We start from the raw sequence: 22,806 nt of genomic DNA on the forward strand, positions 1-22,806 counted from the left end.
CTCTGGCCTCCGGGTTCGTAGAGCAGCGTACTAACTGCGATACTGCCGTTCCCCATACACGCACGCACGCACACACGCACACACACACAAACACACACAAACAGAAACTTCAGTTATCCTTTAGTATGAACAGACTATTGTTGTGTTTCCGCATACAAATAAAATAAGTTTTAGTCCCTCGCCCTTTTGGCTGGAACGCAGAGAACTCTGAGCCTCAAAAAAGGTGAATGTTATTAAAGTTGCTGTCATTTTGTGTGCTCTTACAAGGTCACATCCGCTGACCTTCTGCACCACGACAACCAATCACGACGCCCACACCCGCATCCACCCCCCCCCCCCCACCGCCTGGCCCCCGAGAGCCTCAACACACGCAAAAAAAAAGACAACCGGTAAAGTTTACGGCTGTGAAAAAGAGATAAATGTGCCGGTTGATATTAGTGTTTTTGTTTGTATTCTCCTCTGAAATTATTGCGAGACGAACCGGCTGTGGGAAATGTCACGGGGGGGATGAGCAAAGCTCGGCGGCGTTCACCCAGCGAAGCGATGAGACTTTGCGAGCGTGTGTGTCACCTGCGCCGTGTCACAGAGGAACTGCTCGCGCTCCGTGATGCCTGCATGTCGGCTGTCAACTGTGACACGGAGAGGCCCGTGTTTGGCTGGCCCGTCGCTTCATTTCGTGTTTGGCTGGCTTGTTTTTTAAAATATTATTACCATTTTTGTATGCTTTGTTTCGTTCGAAACAACAAATCATTACTGTTCCCATCCCGTCCTAATCAGCGCACGGCCGTGGAAATAATGACCCCCGAGTCCCGACCGCCAAAGTCACGTCCGGCCCACCGTCCTCGCGACTGCTCCGGCGGCCCAGCGGCGCGTTCGTCTGCGTTCACTCTTTTGTTAGCGAGCACCTATTAAGGTGAGACGGAAGTTTGGTAACTGACCCGTGTGTGTGTGTGTGTGTGTTCCGTCTCAACCCGTTGAAATGTACTGTATCGAGCTTACTTCATTGCGTTGTACTGTTCTGTTTCAATGTGGCGCATTATGTTCATTGTACTGCATTGTATCATTATCGGCGTGAGAATATGCGCTGTAAATAATGCACCACATGCACACACACCAGCCAGGTGGCTCAGTGGTAGGTCGCGAATTCAAATCAAATCCTGATTGGGGGATGAATGAACCCATCATCCCTTTGGGGTCGATAAAGTTATTAGAGTGGGGAATGATGTGCTGTTGGATAGAACTCGCGGCCACCGAAGGAGTGTGGAATGAGCACCGATGGTACAGGGCTGTAAACCGTACACAAGCACCAGTGCCCCAAAGCTCATATGGCCACAAAGTCACGTACACGACTGTGGAGCTGTGCACGAGCCGATTTCATCGCTGCAGCCGGATTAGCCTCGACGGCAAAGATCCGTCCGTTCTACCAGCACCGTTTCTCCGGAATTTTTATTTATTTATTTGCCGCAACAAAACTCATTACAGTCTCATAATTTCACAGAGGGGCGGGGGGAAAAAATGATACAGCGGCACAAACATGAGAGAATTGCCTCTGACAGCAATTCGAAAGCTAATATTCCCCCACTCACCTCCCTCCAAATCGCTATAACAAAAAGCTGGCCTCGGTGTTGGCACGAGACGCGGTGTAAATCTTGGCAGCGCAACTGTCTATTCGCTCTGGCTCGCTTCAAACGTGCGAGTCTATCTCTCCGAGCATTTTTCAATTCCCGTTTTCGTTTGAGTGAGTGCCGTTTAAGTCCCAAAATAGTACAAAAAAAAATCGATAACAAACAAAAAATGTTCTCCTACAAGATTTATCCTACTCGCCGACAGGATATTAAAAATAAAATGTCCTTTATATCTGATTGAATAAATGCATTTTGGAGAGAGCGAAAAAGTTTTAAGTTGAAATAAGCTCTGTGTGACAGAACTTATCGAGTTACACAGCACGAGCCCCCAGTCGCGGCCAGTCCCCGAGGAACGACTCCGTTGTGGAAAACTGGTCAAAGTTACACAACGAATAAACGTCGACAGCCGGGATCGATCCACTGCTGGAAGCAGGCCTCGTCAATGTGCCGCTACCTCACACGATCCCGCGATGTAACGATCCATGCATTGCTCGGACATGAAACCGATTTCACCGCTCCATCTCCACGGTGGACGCCTTCTCGGATGCGTTCCGTTCCTTGTTTGCCGCTCCGTTATTATTCTTCGTCCATTGTCCATTATCCCTTCTGGCGGGAGTGTCCTTACCAGTTTGGATGGTGCCATTTAACCCGAGTATGTTCTGTGATCCACGTGTTCCTCTCTCCGTGCCTCTCAGTGCAATTCCACGCGCGTGCCATTCTATTCTTCTCTGAATTCACGTCAGCGGTGGCTATTAGACGCAAACCATTCCGTTTTGGAGAAAAACGGCGAGTTGCTCGTCGCACACGAATGCAGCTCGATTAGAATTCAGGTGAGCTGTGTCTGCTACTTCCGAACGGACACTCCACCTCCGTAGCCGCACGCGTGATAACTTAAAACCCGGTGACGCGCAGCACGCAAAGAATCGCTCCCACCGGAGCACGGGAGTAAAAATCCCAGTGCGTCGCGATACCGAGCGATAAAACACGCTCGCAGAACGAGCCTTTCAGAGGCGGCAAAATAAAAGGCAAATGAACGTTATTTTATTTCGAAAACGTAAAAGCCAATGGGCTGGTTACACGACGCAATTAAAAGCTTGCCCTTCGACGGCGATACGCGGCGGCCCGTGATTGATACTGCCCGTCGCAACACATCACCGCTTGGTCGTTTTGCCGGGCGCGAATATCGCTTCGGAAGTCCAAAGCTTCTGCTCTGATGCCTGTAGACAATTATTAATTGTCCTAATACGAAGCCTGATTAAGGCATTCCACGTACGGCCCAAATGTTATCTCGTGTAAACCTCAAACTAATGATTGTGTTGTATGTACGCCAATTACCGAATGCGCGCCCGCATTAAGGGATACACACACTAATATCTCATGCACGCACCATTAGCTTCATCAAACGCATGTCACTAATGATCTCAAATAACACGGCTTTCATAATCCCGCTCTCTGCCAATTGTCAATTATCTTATGCAACCTAACGCGCTCCCATGTAGACCTCGCCCATCTCCATACAACCTGTCTTTTCGCTGCACAAAGATCTCCCCCCCCCCCGCACGGCCTTGAGTAGGCTGCTGGGCTCACTGTTGTTAGCAAGCACTTGTGAAAGCTGGAGCAGCACAGGAGGGAGGTGGTGGTGCCGTCAGCACCACGCCCGGCCGTTTTTGTCTCCCAACTGCTGACGTTTTACACACCGCACAAGGTGCTCCTTTCAAGCTGAACTGCCCAAGATGAACTGGATATTCAGATATGACCGACGTCAGCCAAGTACAGGGTTAGAACGCAGGTTGTCAGGTTCGTAGTGCAGTGTGCTAACCACGAGATCATTGCTCTTCAAATCTCATGCGAAGACAAAGATACCCCGTATGGCCTTATATCTTTTGGGGCAAGTGCTGTTCGGCCGGCACGGCACACAAAGGGGTGGGTGGCCTGCCGCCTCTGTTTCTCCAGTGGCAATGTCTACACATGTTTACACATTGCAACACAGTACTCATTTGAATCGTCTTTGGGGAAGCCAGGACCAGTTTGGATAATCGCCACTGGTGTTGGCCACGAGCGGAAATCGAACTCGGGTCGCCAGGTTCGTAGCGCAGCGTGTTAAGCACTAAACTGCCGCTCCCCATCCACACACACACATTGTCACGTATGTTCTCCTGTTAAAGTAGTTGAATGCTGTCTAATCACACCTGACCTGGGATCAGTACACCCAGCAGAACGACCCCGTGAGAGCCGAGTCTACACGAAGGCTGCTCCTGCGCGGTGCGGCTCGCGGCATGTGGATCGCGGTTCGCCCGCGAACGTTTGCGGGTACGTCTGCACGTGTGTGTGCGCAGCGACACGGCAGTGCGCGGGCAGTCCGTTGCCAATTTAACCCCTGACCCCTGATGGGGGGGGGGGGGTTCAGGCTTCGCGGTGCGTCCCACTCACGTGATAGCCGCACGGTGATGTTCTCAGAGAGCGCCGTGCCGCCCTCGTTCTCCGCCGAGCACTGGTAGATGCCCTCGTAGGCCTCGGCGATGCCGGCCGCCACCATGTCGATGGTGATGGTGCCCGAGCCCTCGTGCCAGCTCACGTAGGGGTCGTCGTCCGGGTCAAACCGCCGCCCGTCCTTGCGCCACTGAAACCTGGCAGCGGCAACAGTGCGGCTCTGAGGTCAGGCGGTGTGGGTGCTGTTGTTGGTGATGATTATAGTGGTGCTGGTGCCGGTGGTTGTTCAGATGGTTTTAGTGGTGGTGGTCGCCCTGATGGTGGTGCTGGAGGTGGTGATGACTTCAGATTGCCAATAAAGAGCCAATTACTGGACATTCAGTTGAAAGTGATTTAACAATTCAATTGCTTTGTCGGAGAGAATTGTAAATACACCCACTCTCTCACTCACCCACCACCTTCAAGTTTATATTCGGGGCTGTGTGAAGTTATATGGTCTATCGTTTGGTGTTTGTAGCTGCAGTCCCTGTGGTGGTGGTGATGATGATAGTGGTGGTGGTGGTGCTGGCAGTCATGTTGGAGGTGCTGGTGGTTTCGCTGGTGGTGATGATTGCGATGATGGTGGTGGCGGTGTTGACGATTATGGTGGTGGCTGCAGTTGTGCTGGTGGTGATGGCTATCGTGGTGGAGGCATCGTTTATTGTTACGCCCGCGACCATAAATCGCGGCCGCACGTGGGACGCTCACCCAGCAGCTACCGGCGCTGACTCATCGAGTCATAAGCGGTTCGGGGACAGACGCCGAGTGCAAAACGAAACTGCCCGAGCGAGGGAAATGAAATCAATAAATATCAGGGAGGCACGCACGGGGCGTCGCGCTGGGAACAGCTGAACAATAAAGAGAGGAAAAGAAAAAACAACGGTGTGATCGACGGCGCTGTCCCTGCGCGCATCCCTCGCAACGTGGAAAGAGGCGACGCCGCAACTTTCCTCGCACCGATGCTTGAGCCGGTTGGTCACTGCACGCTCCGCAATATTTGCGCAGGTGGCGGGGGTCACAGTCGTTGAGGGAAACTCGGCCGCGAGGACGGCGGTGAGGAATGGCGCGGCGCTGGGGCCCGCGGAGGAGGCAGTGAGCCCACGCAGCGCAGGGGGCCAACTCCTCTCCCCCGGGTCCGGGTTTTGACACCGGGGACTGCAGCCCGGGGAACTCGGATTGTTAAAGGGGGTCCTCCCCCAAAATCTATAACAGCTACTTGCCACCCCCCTCCCCCCCCCCATGAAACGTAACCCTGCGCACTGTGGCTTTTGTTGTGGATCGCTGACGCACGCCCGCACGCACGGGCGCCTTGATAATACCCTCGTATATCTCACTAACGGCAAAAAAAAAAAAATGGGGCGCCTGTGAAAAATTGATGACGCCGCAACTCTATTTAATGGACTGCCGAGCATGCAGGCACGTCCATGCCTTGCCCCGGCACGGGCCGGACTGGGGGAGCGCGTCCCGCACGGAATAGAGCCGCGCTGAAGATCGCGCGTGCGTCCTGTGCGCCGACTCAAGGTGAATTATAACGCGACTGAGCGGACGCGAGAGAGAGAGGGAGGGAGGGAGACGTGAGGCAGGTAGACGGGCGACTGGTGAGACGGAGGGAGGTCGCTTACTTGGGCGTTGGGTTGCCTTGGCCCTCGCACTCCACCACGATGTTGTCCCGTGGGTCCACGATGTAATCCACCGGCGACTGCCGGGTGATGGACGGAGGCTGCTTAACTGCAAGATATCGACGGGTTAACAAAGTGTTGATTTTTATTATGAAAAAAGGTACCAGCATTCGAGCGGTTTGCTGGCAAACAAAACGATCGAACACGTCCGTTGGATCATTTCCCGCACCACCATCGCCATAACACAGTACGATCGCAAGACGACCAGCATGGTTGGCTATGCACGGTGTGAAAGAAGTTCAACACACATACGTACAAAGTGTCTAGGTGTGGCCGCACCTTAAGTCGCTGCGTAAAAAAGAAACATTGAGGGCATGTGAGAAAGATGACTGCTGTATTGAAGTTTGTCGAGGTGATGAACATTGTCAGAGCAGAAGAGGAACGGTCTCAGGTCCGGACTTCACCAGGGGGATTATCATTATCGTTATTATCGTTATCGCTTGTTCAACCAGGAAAGCATCATTGAGTTTCAAGACTCTTTTTCACCAGGGTCCTGCTACATTTTTCACAGTGGATGGCGACGATTGCTATACATTGTTCCAAAAATCAAGTGACTTGGAAAAAAATGTGGACCGTGATGCCGGCACACAATGGCCTCTATAAATGGTGCCACGGGATTTCTAAACTTCCCCAGCGACGCGAACGGCGCCTCTCTTTTACGGTCGATACGCCCCCACAGCGTTAACCAGGGCAGCCTGTCGGATTCGAACCGCAAGCCTTTGGACAGCCAGAGGGAGGGAGTTTCAGGCAGCGGTGGGGACAGCAGCGGGCAAGAAGCGACCTCTTATCGAGCAGAGGTTGAACGGGGCCTTTGCCATTGCCTTATGAAGTAATAACAAATAATATTAACAATGCCCTTTAATTAGGCCACATAGTGGGTGGTACAGGGTTCTGTGGTAAACTTGTTATACTGTCCGTCTGGGCTTCCAAGGCGCCACTGACCAGAGTGGTGAGGTATAGCCGATTAACTGCACAACTTTCATCTGGCAATGAATTTTATAAAGGGCCGTACGTGTTAAATTGTTATGAAGCCGGCCTCACTGAGTCTCAAGACTAGTTATTGTTAGGGCCCTACCGTTGGGATGTTTGGCCAATTCCATTTATGAATATTTGGCATACGTACCACATTATTTGCTTTTTGTTTAGATTAAAGAATCTCAAACCACGAGAAAATAACAATGTTGGGACAATGTGCTTAACAGCATTGAGGTGATACGTGGCTACCGATGGAAAGGTCAGCTCATTATATTGCATTCATAGCGTTTATCCTTGACAATAGAGGCAAACCATTTACAGCCCACGCAGCTTCAAATACCCGAGAATTTGATTGTCCCACGATGCCAAATTCACGCATTGTGGCTTAAAGACAAAGCTGCCTCGATGCCTCACACCAATGTGTCTAGTCCCGGCTGTGATGTTTCCTTATTTGGCTACGACACGGACACACAATGGCCTTGCTTTATATTTTAAACGTAAATGATGTTGTCCATTGTCCTTCGTGCACTGTGCAAATTGTGAATGCATCCACACACGAGTGTGTTTTTTTTACGCAGGAAATGCCACGGTAATGGGATTACAACGCACATAAACGCTTAATGGAATTACACAGGCGATTCTGCAGTAACAGAATTCTACGGGTGATTCTGGGGGTAACGAAATGACATCGCCGATTCTGCGAGGTAACGGAATGACAAATGAGATTTGGCGTTAAAGGAATCAGGAAAATTATTCTGCGGGTAATGGAATTATGCAGATTTCTCGGTGTCAGAATTACACGGCTGATTCGGCGGGATGACTTAACTACGCATGCGATTCCACGGCAATGGAATCAGTCGGGTGATTCTGCGTGTAACGGAATGATGCATTTTTCATGGTGCCAGAATTACACGGCCGATTCTGCGGGGTGATTTCTACGGTAGTGGAACCACGAGACCGAGATGCTAGAACTCATAATTTGCGCCAATCTGCTGCGTATAGCATCTACAAACTGAGGTGACGGTGTATCAATAATCATCCGATTAGCGTTCGTCGGTAGTGCAACGAGTCCACAAGGACCCCCGCAGTCCCAGCAGCCACTCGAGGGGGCGACGCTCGCCCCAAAGCAAGTCAAATATAATCGATTCTTGAATTTAATTGCGACGATTCTGAATGGCGGAAATCCACGTGAATCGCGACGGGGATGAATTGTCACAACCCTTTACGGAAACCGAAAGGGCCCAAGGGATGCATTTGTAAAAACTGCGAGCCCGTCGTGTTTCCGTGCATCTTGCTGTAATCCCGTTACCGTGTGAATAGATCGCGTATTAAAGGTAAAGAGGCAGCCCTGCGATTGATTACTTGCTCTTGCCACTGCTGGCTTCGGGGCCTCCACTCAAAGCGAGCTCTCGAGAGGGCGTTTTTGCTCGATACTCTTCCAATCTGGCCAGATATTTCGTACGCGGTGGGAGTTACCTACACTTCACCCCACCGCATGTGACCTGACAATCATGAGACTAATTGTGGTGAGACTCATTTATGCTGCTGGGTGGAGCGAGGGGGGGTAGGCGCGGGGGAGGAGGGGGTCAAGAAACGTGTCCCCCGCATTGTTTCAACTGCCGGGCCGCCGAGACATGATCGTATCCAATCAGAATCTTGATTCAGACTGGAGGAATCCGATGAGCTATGAAGCTCTTTTTCACAGATGTCCCATCTCTCCGGATTCCAAGTCGCAGTGTGTGCTCAAGCTAACGGGCAGCATCGCCGAACCCACACATTAAACAATAAAAAATTAATAACGCGGTATTGTTCTAAGATTGTCCTTTTTATTATTATTTTTATTTCCCCCCCCAAATGTGATGAATGGCTGTTGGCTGTCCCGTCACGCGCGTGCCAAACGGGCGGTGTGGCCGTGGCGCGTGCTGCGGCGTTGACCTTTGAAGCACAAGGGGCTAGGCGAAGGCAGAGGCGTTGGCCGCTAACTGGCGGAAAATAAAATTAACCGCATGATACCGGCGGCAACGTGTGCACCCCCGGCGTGCGTGACGACAAATCCGCCACTAATCCCGCACGGCGCGTGCAGGGATCATCCCGCGCACGACCTTTTTTTTGCCGGATTGAATTTAAGCTTCACGTAATTCAGAATCGGAATTTGAACTCGAAGAGTCGAAAAAAAGAGAGAAACTAAGAATTTGGGACGGTGGTTCCGAATGAAAGTCCTGACGGGTGAGGCCCTCACTTTGCAGTGGATTGACAAGGAAAGCGTACTGTGTGTACAGCACAGCATTGTACTATACATGATGTGAAGCTTTCAAATCACGTATGCTGTGCTGTACACACACGTAGGTATAAAATAAAATTGTATTTTATTTTAAAATTGTATTTTATTTTATATCAAATAGTATGTAATATACATGTTGCCTCCACCAAATTTCCGTGCGGTGTCTCGGGACTGGGGGGTGGGGGGCTCTGGGTAGTGGGGGGCTCGGGGTAGTGGGGGGCTCGGGGGGGGGGGGTGGTGGGGGGGGTTGGGGGGTGGGGCTCTAGTGACTGGGGGCTCGGGCTCTTGCGATACGAACCCCAAATTGCATCGGATTTGCGCTGCGCTTCCGCAGGTCCCCTGCTAATGCAGCACCACACTCCGTCTCGTGTCACCATGCAGATTGCACGAATGGAACAAAATTGGGGAAGAAGATGGACCAAGGAAAAAAAACTGAATTGTGTGGGGCTTTTGTGTTTGGTTGCAAATAAGTATGAAATAAATAAACCGACAACGCACCCCCCCCCCCCCCCCCGCTGTGTCTTATCACCTGTGCTCATGTCAGCGTCAATCTGTGGTTCCCAATCAGGGGGTTCAACACGTCTGCCATTGGCCGGCCACCGTCCCCTGCCCACCCATGGCGTTCATGGGAAATGTGTTTGTTTATTTCTCTGACACACCATCGCGCGAGTCACATTGTCTGTAATTGGGTGCTCAGTTGGAAGCGGCAGATCTGCCTTCGTTAAACCCAAATTGGGGCTCTTTTCGAAGCGACGACGCGATGGGGGACAGGGTAGCGTGTTATGAACAATCACGCCCAAAGTCGTAGCGATGGGCACGCACGCACGCACGCGCTGCGTGAGCAACAGACGGGTGCAGGAGCAAGTTGCAAGCGGGTCAGCACAACGCGCGGTCAGAGCTCCATCCCTTGCCGCGGATGACATCAACCAGCAGAGGAGGAGACAAAGGCCGCCGGGAGCGGTTTGGCTGGCCACACTAAACACGCCGAGTCGGCCTTCGTAGGTGCTCGCTAACTGCACTTGTGACCGACAGCATGACGTGGAATCTTTTTCTTTGTTTTGTTACGGGCGGATCGGTCGTTGTAAAGTTCGCGTGCTGCGGTTGTGAACGAACCTCGCTGCTGCAGGTTTGATTCCAGTCCCCGGCTAATGTCGGTGGTGATTATCTGAACTGGTTATGTACCCCACCCCGCCCCGGCTCCCCTGAACTAGGTTGACTCAGCATTAAATGAGTACTTGGTGTGGGTGGCACTGGGGAGACAAAAGCAGCCAGGCATGGTGCTGGCCACACCATGTTGTACTGTTCGCGGCCTTCACAGTCACTCGATAGCGGCACTTCTCTCCATTGTTAAAAGGCTCCACGGTGAATCTTTGTCTTTGTGTAAGTGGGCACATGTGTATGTGGAGTACACACGTGGCACTGCGTGTGTGTGTGTGCGTGTTGTTTACATGAGCGTATTGACCGGAGCGATTACATTGTGGCGAGTCACAATGACAGAGTCCTTCGCAGCATCCTGGTGGGCGGACGCCCTGGGCAATTCAGTAAATTTAAAAAATAAAAATATTTTTTTGCACCGATAACAACATAAGGCGGTTTTGAGCGGTGCAGACGCTCAAATAACTGACAGTTGTATTCACAGAGCGAAGCAACAAAGATGAAAACAAACAAAAGCCAAACGGAGCAAAGAGGCAGAAATATACGAGTCGCGATCGCGCGGTGTGTAAGAAACTCATTAGGCGTTGCTGCGAAGCATCGTGGATCATAACATGTGCACAGTACATAGACACACCCCTCCCCCCCCGTCCGTTCTGTGCCTCTACATACAGTTGTCTGCAGAGTGCTCTTGCCAAAGACGTCTAGCAAACAGCAGCAATTGTATAACGAGCCCGACTGCTGATGAGACCCAGAAAGTCAAAACCCACGCAGTGCGTTTTGCTTGCTTACACAAACGCTGCCGGAAAACGTTGGTCTGGAAAGACGCCACAAAAGGGTGATGGACTAAAACACATTTTTTTTTATTTGAATGCGGAGAGACAGAACGGCAGTTCTTATACGAAAGAAGAGTGCTGTTGAGAGTATGATCCGTCTCGTGCGCACACACACACACACAAAGGGTGGACTTACCCTCTTTCATGATTTGGGCTGCATCAGAGATGGAGAACAGCAATGGGAAAAAAGAGAGACATAGGAAAATATTAAAACGACATGAGTAGTGGAAATAGCACACACGTACGCTCCAAACCAATAACTTCAAGGCAAGTAATGAAAAGTTACTGACAATAGCCACTCAAAGTGGTTTTCTGCTCAAATTAACATTCAGTCGATGATCATCTTCTTCTTTGTTTCTTTCGGTTAAGCCACGTCTAAAGATAAAATAATAAATTAAAATAATAGCATATTACGACGTTTCGATTGCAACACAAGCAATCATCATCAGGCATAAAAGAAATAGCAACAAAAATCTAACTAGAAAACTATAGACAGACATACAAGCAGACAGACATCACAACGGCACACAGAGAGAGGACACAAATCGGCACAAAGAGAGGGGTCGTTGTGCCGATATGTGTCCTCTCTCTGTGTGCCGTTGTGATGTCTGTCTGCTTGTATGTCTGTCTATAGTTTTCTAGTTAGATTTTTGTTGCTATTTCTTTTATGCCTGATGATGATTGCTTGTATTGCAATCGAAACGTCGTAATATGCTATTATTTTAATTTATTATTTTATCTTTAGACGTGACTTAACCGAAAGAAACAAAGAATAATTCCTGCAGTCACGAAAGCTCAAAAATTAAGATGGTCATCTTCTGTTCGCAGCCCTGAGTCATTGGTGGAAATTGCACAATACTTTTACGGGGGTGCTTCTAAAAAAATAGGACGAACACTGTTGGCTTCCCCACAAAGTGGTTCAAATTTTATCGACCCTGAAAGGATGATGATGGGCTAAGTCAACCCCGAGACAGGATTTGAACTCGCAACCTTCCGATTGCGAGCCGCTCGCTCTACCCCCACCCCCCGAGCCACTTGACCACCAGCGCAGCTTCTTTTCAACCGGAGATGGATGGGGCTGGTCTCCAGAAAATATTTCCCCCGAACCGGAGATTTGTGGGGTTGAGTATTGAGGGGATTGGGGGACCCCCAGAAAATATAAAAGCCCTGACCACGAGAATGACATCGCCTAAAAAAAAAATCTATGCAGTTCAACATTCTTTATCTGACCAGGTGATCAGGCCTACTGATGTTCATTCGTAGAGATGTGAGAATGTATGGATTCATCAATTAGGATCGATTCAAACGTTTGAGGTGCGTCGTGTGTGTCGGATCAATGTATTTCGATTCAAATCGGTTCAAAGTTAATTTTTTTGCCACTGAAGGTTCAACAGTTTTTTAACGCTTAAAGAATCTATAAAAGAACACAACTCTAGATTCTACATGTACCTCAATGGAAACAACAACAAACGATCAATTTGCAAACAGAAATGTGACCCTGAATCCTTGCAATTCATGGCATCGTGCATGGCATCTCTATTCATGGCATCTCTACTCATGAGCTCTGTTGCAAGCAAGTCCTGGGTCAGCATTGTTATAACATACACACAATTTTCAGCATGATTATTCTTTCATGATAATTTAGCTGTAAGTCATTTTCAGTTTTATATGCTGTGAACTGGACACACAAACTGACTCATCTTGCACATGGGGTTGGTGGGTTAGAGATAGGAAGGAAATCATGGACAGAAATAAAATAATCCAAACAACCAAATATCCCTAAATTCACCTGATCTCATTGGATCTCAGAAGCCAAGGAACATCAATCCTGGTTTGTACTCATTTTGGAGACCACCAGGGCTTGCGAGTTGTTGTAGGTGTGAGGCTGAATGGTGTGGCCAGCAGATGGCTTAGTTGAGCACTACCCCCTCATATGCTACGTGCTAGGTTTTCTCACTGTTCTCAGCTTTCTTCACGTACGTACAAAGCAAAACAGAAATTAAAATGAATTGTCCTATTATACCAATGTAGCACAAAGTCTTAAGTCTTAATGAGGCTACACTGTGTGAGTAATTGGCATTAGCAATTGTATGAAAGGCGTAATCTCTTGAACGCTGCCTAAAGTAGGTTTGAGGGAGCAAGTATTTGTAAAAAAAATGTTTGACATTCACTGTGTACATATTTTAAATATCGTACATATTTTATATCTTTTCGCAAGTCTGGGTCATTACTGTTGGGAATCCAAACCCATCAGCCTGGCGAGGGGATGAGAGATGGATACATCTGAGAGCTCACGCATGACTACGTAAAATAAATATGTAAAAATAAATTCCACCCCCATCATCATTCACACTCGGAGGACCATGCTGTCAAACGACAAACGACTGTACAGGAACTGACATTTCTTCATAACAAGTTGTCGTTTAAATCAAAATGCAGGAATGAATTCATAATCGTGAGGCCCTTGCTCCCGTTCAAGCTCATTTAATAATATCTGAAAATAATGCAAATAAATTGTTATCATTATTTTCTGCCCTTTGCCAAAACACCGCTGTAGAAAGGCCTCTTTCACATGCTGTGTCGGTTGTCAGGGGTTGTTTGACCATACTTCACCACGCTTGTCAGTGCAGGTTGGTTAAGGGGGTGGTTGGAAGCAGAGAGGGGGAGGGGGGTGCCCAGGACCGGTTTGGATCTCAGTCGTAAGCCATCGAGGTCAGGTTACCGGGTTCATTCGTGCATGTGCACTATAACCACTGCACAAGCCCATTTAATTAAGTGAAACAATATCATTGCCTTTAGTGATAATAGTAAAAACACTCAGGATTGCTGGGATGTAAGGATCATCCTGTCGTGTTTCCACTAATGAGGAATTCAAATGACACATTTTCACTGAACCGAAAAGTTCCCTAATTTTTTTTACTTTAACTTCACAACACACATAGCTGGCTCCAACAAAATATTTTCCATGGCCAACGAGTGAGATGACATTTTTAACTGTAACGTGCCCGGGGGGTACGTCAACCGACGAGATGGAGCAATCAAATCAGCAGGTGTATTCATTCAGAACCTTGAATGCATCAAATGCTTGATCCTCTATTGATGTGCGTGGCACTTAACCCTTTCCCGTTCCGAGGCGTCTGCAAGTTGCAGGGTGGGGTCCCGTGCGCTGCTGAATCTCGGAACGTGACAGCGGCTGAGCTTAAACTTCTTTTAGAGACGTTGTTACTGACCGGAGGAAACTGTAGCCACCAGACCGCCCTCTATGATAGCTGGCGCCAAACTGTGCCACGCGCCCTTCCGTATTGCCTCGTGGGAGCCTCGGTACCGAAAAAGTTAGTTTATTTCAATTTAAAGCTTTCGTGACTGGAGGGATTCATCTTCTTGGTTCTTTAGGTAAAGTCACGTAGAAGGGAAATAATAAAATAATAAAAATAAAACATAATAAAATAATTCTCACGAAGTTTCGGCCACAACACAAGCAGCCGTCCTCAGGTGAAGAACAGGGCTGTCGAGAAGACAGCGTCTGTTCAGAACAGGTCTGTTCTTCACCTGAGGACGGCTGCTTGCATTGTGGTCGAAAAGTCGTGAGAGTTATTTTATTATTTATTATTATTTTATTATTTCCCTTCTACGTGACTTTACCGAAAGAACCAAGAAGATGAAAGTTTTTTATTTTAGTTTTCCTTCCGATTTCGTTTTGATGTACCCTTTCTCTCACTATCCTGTCCGCGGTCACGTTGACACGTTGCCGTTAATTCCGAGCCTTTGTACAGCGTTGTGCGATGAAATGTCATTTTACGCACTATTCTTAGCGGCCGCTACATTCACCACCACGTAAACAAAACATTCGATGCTTGAATAAAATCTTTAGGGCAACAGAGCGAATCGTTACGCCTCCACTGTAAAAATAAATAAATAATCAACTCCGGGGGGGTGCTTGCATCGCGAGCCGCACGCGAGCTGAAGTGTTCGCCGAGAGTTCTGCTTGACTGTGTTGTGTTGCCATCTGTAATAATTACACCACGGCAATTAAAATATAAAAGAACATTTCGAGAGACCGCGTGCTCTCTTCCTTATGAATGCACCCACGTCATAGCCACACATTGAGACAGGCTTCACACGAAAAGAAGATAATTAATCTCAATTGGCTCTCACCTGGTGTCATTCACGATGCTGAATTGAGAAAAAAATGTTCACGGCGACGGTTTCGCCCCATTTTCTGGCTTTTGAAGACACGCGCGCCGTCATCTTATCCCTCTCGTCAGCCACCGCGATGATGAGACTGAATGACGCCCCTCTACTTGAGCCACGCCAAGGACGCTGACCGACGTGCCGCGTCGGGGACATGTCAGCACAGTCATTGTGGCACGAGGAGCGGCTCCCATCGTCAACAAGGAACCAATTCCCCATGGATGACCGTACAATCTGCCTGCCTGGGCTTGATCTTTGGCGCCCGTGACCGGGACCTGCCGCACAGGTTCCAAAGCGGCCAAGGCCTCTGCGTGCGTGTAGCAAAGACTGAGCAGGTGGGGCTTACGTGACAACCTGGACTGCAAATGTTGTGCAAGACAGACAATGACGCCACACGTCGTTGAAGACCGTGTCCGCTATCAAAGCCTGAGCGGAGGTCTGAGGGCGACGCTGCATTCTGTTTTAGCCAAGCTGCCCGGCTTGGCTAAAACACACACATCTAAACCTTTCCTTCGCCACATCCTCCATCAACGTGTCTACCCAGCGCAGTCGTGCACTTCCTCTACCTCTTGTTCCGTCGACTCTGGTGTGTGGTGACCCAGGTCAGTCTTGCAAATGAGATATTATTCTGGTCTGAGGATTAAACATCGCAACTATGGCCCCCTGGTGGAAGACTAATGCCCCAGGCCACTCTTCCAAATGAGACCATCCTGGTCTCTTGAATCCTCACCTGGTTAAACAAAATAAACTTGCACTCTGTGGTCCAGCACAGGGATTGGTCGGCTGCACAAACTGCGAAGGATATTCCCAACTCTGCATGGTTATGCAATGGTCAGGAGACGACAGTACAGCAAGTGGGATGTTGGCCTATGTGAACTAGCTGTTGAGTGATAATTGCACCGGATGTGTAGGGTCATTTTTTTCTCTCCAGCTAATACAGTTTCCTCCCAAAAGCAAAACACTTTGTAAGGACTTTGACCAAGCATCCCATTGTAGCAGGACCCTCCTGAAATGATGGGTAACATTATTATTAGGGGTGGAACGATTCAGCCCAGACCACCCCGGGCAATGTTGAATTGCTGCCCTCAATGTTCATGATTCAATTCAAGAATAAAAAAAAAGTAAGTTGCAGTGAAAAGTAGCGACTTCTAGTGGCTGCATTGGTTCCGTGAACCCATTGCATGGGACTTAGACGAATGAGAAAATTAAAATTAGCATACATACGTAATTCGACGCATGCATCGTGATCTATTGGTGACCGATGAATTGTTTTTGCGCCACGGTGGTGAAATGTTAACTACCTCGCCTGGTGTAAGGAGGTTGTGGGCTCGATCCTGACCACTGCTGCCCGTATATATTTGGAGTTTCCATGTCCTCCCTGTGGTCGCATGGATTTTCCTACAGAACCTATGGGTTTTTCCCTCTACATTTATAAACATGCGTTTGGAGTATTTGGCAGCTATACATTTCCACATGATAAGCCCCTTCGTTGAGCTATCATTTGTGGGCAGGTCGCTTCTGAAAATGAGTTATGTAGGTGGCTCGATGAGCCTTGCCTGGTAAAATAAAAAATAGCTTAGTTTTAAAGTTTAGTTTGACCCCAAACCGTAACTGCGAATAGCTCACGGGAGCAGACGGTGTCTTAGCTTCATGGCGGAACGAGCTGGCTGTACGCAAGACTAAAGTGCATTCCGCGTGAACTCACGGCTCCGTGGCGTGTGCCTAAAGCCCAGGACGGGCTTAAGGCCAATGACCCCAGGAAGGTTAATGACCCCGGGGCAGATTATAGAAAAATTCGCTCGTGATTTCTCTTCCAAACATAACCTCGAGACCTGGCCATCCACCCACGACTTGTTAAAACAGAACCAACAAAAAGGACAGATATCCAAAATAAAGAAATAAAGAGCTGAATAAGTGAGGGATTAAAACGATCATTTTTGCTGGAATTTAGTCCAGACTGCACTATAATTCTGTTATGATGATGGGATTGTCTCGTCATTAACAGATTTGATATTTGTTGGCATCAGCCAAGCTAATTTGTGCCATAGTGTGGATGTGGGGACTCCACATATATGACGGTGCCCAGAGATTGACTTTGCAGCAGTGAGCATTGGTGACTATACTATGCTGTTGAGTCCTGATTATGTCGAAACTGGTCTCCACAATTGTCTTAAAATTGCATCGCTACTGCTGCTGCCTGTCAGTCAGTCGCATTTGCTCAAATGTGTTTTGATGGTGATCGAAGGCAGGAGACTAAAATGCACCTCTTCGGGATATGCTGATGGGGCTTTTTTTTCATTATGCACAAAGGCCGTGTGCTCTCTACATTTTTTGCGTGTTGTCTGAAAATTTAGGCCAGTGCACGCGCGAAATAAAAACTCACGCGCGCAGCACCCCAACCTCGGGCTATTTTTATTGCCAATGCCGGCGGAGTGACACGTAAGATCACTTAAAGCGCTGGCTGATAAATGATTCACGGCGCTCTGAGAGTGACCCGGGAAGATGTTTAAATCAAGCCGGCTCCACACTCCCGTCTCCATGGCCCCCCCCCCCGCACCACCCCTCTCCCTGGGGCCCAGCAGAGACACCCGCCCTCTCTGCTCGGTGGGCAGGGTGGGCGGTAGGGAAGAGAGGCAGCAAAGTGGAGGTGGTGGGGTGCGGCGGGGGAGGCCAGCGTGGCGAGGGGGCGAAGTGTGGATGCGTCTGGGTGCCTGGCAACCACGGCGGGCGTAGCATGGGGCGGCTAAATCCGGGGGATTATGATGGTGATGGTAAAAGGGTAAAGGTGCAGCCCTGGAATTGCTAGCTCACGCCACCGCTGGCCGACAACTGCAGAGAGACCCCTCCCCTGTTGGTCATCCACCAGGGTTACGGTTGCAATCAAGAATGTTAGTTTTGAAAGACTGCGTTGAACGTAGCGGACTCTAGTGGCTGCAGAGTTGACACGAACCCGTGGCACATATCACATACGAGTACAACACAACATTTGTGCACACGTCATTTGTCCTATGCGTGTATCGTGAGCTCAATAATCGATATTAATCGTCGAATCGATATCATCGAGCTTACTGGCCCGCTGTCCGCCCGGCAGCATCAATGGGTACGCCACAGTTTGACCCATTGGTAGGTCGCGTACGGTGGCGTAACGTGTGGGAAACTCCCACCTATCTCCACCAATTTAACACGTAGGCTTTCGCGACCAATATTAATCATAATCAAGTTTTTGGGTTTAGATCGCGTCATTTATAAATGTGTCGTAACCCTCCACCACTCGACACGGCCAATCAGTAAAAAAGTGTCACGTTGACAAAAGACAAATAGTTCACTGCTTTAGCCCACCGGTGTGTTGAAGCGTGAAACCACAACATTTACAATTTGAGTACGACGTTTCACGCTTCACCACACCGGTGGGCTAAAGCAGTGAACTATTTGTCTTTTGTCAACGTGACACTTTTTTACTGATTGGCCGTGTCGGGTGGTGGAGGGTTACGACACATTTATAAATAACGCGATCTAAACCCAAAAACGTTGATTATCTCCACCAAGGCGTCCAACCGGCGTGGAGGAGTAGGCCGAAGCAGCTTGCGCCATCAGCGGCGCGAGCAAGCACCGGTGCAGAGCCGCACCTGGAAGTCCCAAAGCCGCTCCCTCACCTGGGAGTCACTTGGCACGCGGGGTGCAACCCGAGCCAGGTACAGTGCAGGTAGCAAGGTGCGCGTGCACACGGAGGGGGCGGGGGAGGGTGAGTTGTGGGGGTGGGGGTGAGGTAAGGTAGGGTGGGGGGGGCAGGTGGGGTGGGGGCAGGTGGGGGGGGGGTAGGTGGGGTGGGGGAAAGGTAGGGAGGGGGGTGGGAGGGAAGGTAGGGTGGGGGGAAAGGTAAGGTGGGGGGGGGCAGGTGGGGTGGGGGGGCAGGTGGGGAGGGGGGAAGCTGGGTAGGGGGGAAGGTGAGTTGGGGGTGGGAGGGAAGGTCAGGTGGGGAGGAGGCTGGTGGGGGGGAAGGTGAGTTGGGGGTGGGTGGGGAGGAGGCTGGTGGGGGGGGGGGAAGGTGAGATGAGGGTGGGGGGCACACGGTTGCAGCCCGCACAGCTCCCCTATCACATTACAAATTGAGAGAGCGGTCAAAATCGCCGACGAGGCAGTTTGGTGGTGCGGCCCGGATTTGGTGACTCGCGGGTTATAAGTTTCCAACCACGGGATCGGCAAAGGGAGATTTAAAAAGAAAAATCAACAATGGCCAACAGCATATGCGGGCCGCAGGTAAAAAAAAAAACCCCAACGCAAGAACCCGTGACGATCACAGACACGGTGACAGATTTGCCTCGGGCCAAATTGCGCTGAATGAGCTGGATCGCGTCGCATCTCGCAGGCTAAGCAGGGTTGAGACCGGCTTGAACTTGGATGGGTGAGAACCACCCCAAGGGCTTGCCAGGTGTTGTAGGCGTAGGAGATGGCAGTGCTGGGTATCCAGTCCCTTTTGAGTATGATGTCATTCACTCCACCAATGATAACTTAACGATAAAGCAACGGACAAACTGAACCTCTATTGTCTTGTGAAAGCTGTATCTAAGCTGTAGGGCAAGTTTGAAGCATAACGCATACGGGCATTGATATGCATGTCCAGCGATTCTTGAATCCAGCTGTGTGGAGCCGTGAGCGTTATGTCCCCTTGTTCGTGTGCGTTATCTCCAGGTACTCCGGTTTCCTCCAAACTCTCACGAACGGAATTCACCGCCGCACATACCAGAGTAGCGGGGACCTTTCTGAAACGAGAGCCTTGAGCACTCGGCTTTGCTTTGTCGGGTAAATGGCCTTTTTTATTTCATGTATTCAGGAATTGCTTTCATTCCTCCTCCCATTTCGATTTCCAAGAGGGTGGATGACGCCTCTCGACTGCACCGCGTGTGAACGCCCGCACTGTAAGGGACATCTCTCCATCTCATCTGCAGTGCTCTAGAGTGCAGGCTGACGTCGGGAGATGCGTTCCTGAAATCTGTCCCCACGACGAATATCGAAACGACGCAAGTCACAGCAATTTACGAGGGGGGGGGGCGGGGGGGGGGGGCGGGTGTAGGCAGAGGCTGAGAGGCGACGGATAACGGGGAAGGGACGGACGACGATGCCGTCGGCGATGTGAGCGCGGCCGTTGACGCGACGCAAATCGGGCGGCGGTGTTAACGGTCAAGTGACGATGTGTTTGCGAAACGACGTGAAAGGCGGAGGCGTAGATCGGGGGGCATTATTGTTCTTTGTGAAGCCTGACCCAGGTAAAGGGGCCGGTCAAATCTCACCCACGGTCGTGCTTTCTCTCTCTCCTGCTGTTGCTGCTGTTGCTGCTCCACGCACCACGCTGTAGTGTCTCTTGCTTAGCAACTGCGATGGAAAAAAATCGTTGCCATTGATCGGCTAATTCACCGCTAACCGAGATACTGTCGTTCCCAAAGAAGAAGAAGAACAACAGCACTCGCCGGCTGGCGCAAGCTGCACAAACGACGGTGTTCGTGATGCGGCGATGCTGCTGCGTCGGCAGGGATGCAAAATCACAATGAACACAAAAGGACTCTACACTTTCGTCAATAATAACACTGCTCCGTAAGAAACACGAATATATTATAGGCAACTTGTGAGCACAAGTTGCCTATAATATCTAAAAACGTACTGGACATCTGTGAAAAAGAACTTTGTAGTTCATCGGATTCCTCCTCCAGTTTAAATACAAATTCTGATCTTGAATGGCCATTTTTTCAGAGCACATGAATCACAATTAATGTTTGTGCCTTGACGGAGGCCCACTGGCCGAAATCTCGCCTAGTATGTTTTTATTGTTCTTTGGAGGCACTGTTCGCGACGGGTTTTTGTTAAAGCAGTTTTCTTAACCTGGGGTGCACGCATGAGATGCCCCCAGATATTTAGGAGGTAAATCAGAAGGTCAATCATCGAAACACAAATTAAGCACAACTACTTTGTTTAATCAAACCAATGTAGTTATTAACATTATACATTGTTTTCACGATGAAGACTCAAAGGGACGCAAGGCTGCAGTCAAGGTTAAGAACCACTGCTCTAGAGTAGTGATGGCTCTTCGTTTACCCATTGACGCTTCACTGGGTCTCAAGACTCGTTTACAGGAGGGTCCTGCATTGGGATGTTTGGCCAATTCTAGTGCACTACTGAGTGTCAAAGCATAATTCATCAGAACTCCATTTCTGTCTCCCCACATATGGAATGCGAGTAATTATTTATAATCAGTCCATAGGCCCATTGGCTCTCCAGGCCAATGTCACTTCTGGCTTCACCACTGAGTGTTTGGCTGCATGTGTAAGGCCATCACAGTGCCCCGAGAAGACACACACGTGGGGAGCGGATGGGGCGTGACACAGAAAGATCCACACAGATTGAGTCAAGAATCCATTGCTGCACTGCCAACCCCTGACCACCGAGTTAGTTCACGCCTATAACACCTGGTGTCCCGAGGCAGCCTCCCATCCAAGAGACAAACCCGGCTCAACTCTGCTTAGCTTCCGAGATCCGACGAAGTCGGCTGCAACCTCCCACGTGAATGTATATTTGTATAAATAAAATCCGCAAAGCTAAGGATGAGTAATGACAAAAGTGGCGGTGTGAGGATACACTCTGTAATTTTATGCTCACAGGTTTCAGTTGTCAATTAAGTATGGCCAACACTGCAAGTTGTGTGTGTGCTGTGTGGGGGGGGGGCATGCGTGCGTGTGTACCTGGTGCGATGTGTTAATATCGCCACTGGGGAGACAAAGGCGGCCGGGCGTGGTGTTGGCCACCCACCCCCTCGTGTGCCGTGCTGGACTTCATAGGTGTTTGCTAACAGCACTTACCTCTACAGTATTTTAAGGCTATATGGGGGATCTTTGTCTTTGTGTGTGGAGCGGTAGTGTTGTGGTTCGGGCACTGTGCTACAAACCCGGCCAATCGAGTTTGATTCCCACTCATGGCCAACAACAAGTGGCAATTATCTGTGCTTCCCCTAGGTCGACTCAGCCTTAAATGAGTACGTGGTGCTCTGTGTAAAACATCAAACACTGGGAAGACAAAGGTTCACTAGCGTGGTGTTGGCCACCGACCCCCTCGTGTGCCGTGCCGGCCTTCATAGCTGCTCACTAACAGCACTTGCCCATACAGTCTGTGAAAAGGCTATTCGGGGGATCTTTGCCTTTGTGTTGCGCATGCATGTAACAATGGCCTCTGTGTGTGTAATACCAGAGCACCTGGCCCTGTCTTGAGATCCGCCAGCAAGCCATCACCACTCGGTGTGACCTCTGAGTGCACTTGGCCTGGTGCAAGTGGCACGGTGACGAACGCTGCTACTTAGTGACAGATGACGGTTCTCGTGTGGGCGCGTGTGCACTTGTCCATGCGTGTGCCGTTATTTTAAGGCAGCTTCTCGCGATGTCGGCGTAGCGCTACGTCAAATGCGTCAGGCACTCGGTGATGTTTCCACAGAGACTACGAAAGCCCAACGCTACGAACAGCACTGTGCAGCCCACTGACACCAGCATTAAACTCATTGCTCAGCCCACTGACACCAGCACTAAAATGACCGCACAGCTCACCAGCAACGGCACTAA

At 49.8% G+C, this 22,806-nt stretch overlaps 1 protein-coding gene across 1 annotated transcript in view; it reads right to left on the bottom strand.

Moving 5' to 3' along the window:
- Positions 1–22,806, bottom strand: part of LOC133351706 (neuronal cell adhesion molecule-like) — a 167,574-nt gene that overhangs the window by 49,846 nt on the left and 94,922 nt on the right. The window contains 3 exon segments of the mRNA XM_061567118.1: positions 4,056–4,252; positions 5,717–5,822; positions 11,154–11,171. Coding sequence (XP_061423102.1) covers positions 4,056–4,252; positions 5,717–5,822; positions 11,154–11,171 — 321 coding nt within the window.

This window comes from Lethenteron reissneri, chromosome 38, assembly GCF_015708825.2.
Source record: "Lethenteron reissneri isolate LAM-NWPU_2019-01 chromosome 38, ASM1570882v1, whole genome shotgun sequence".
Taxonomy (NCBI): domain Eukaryota; kingdom Metazoa; phylum Chordata; class Hyperoartia; order Petromyzontiformes; family Petromyzontidae; genus Lethenteron; species Lethenteron reissneri.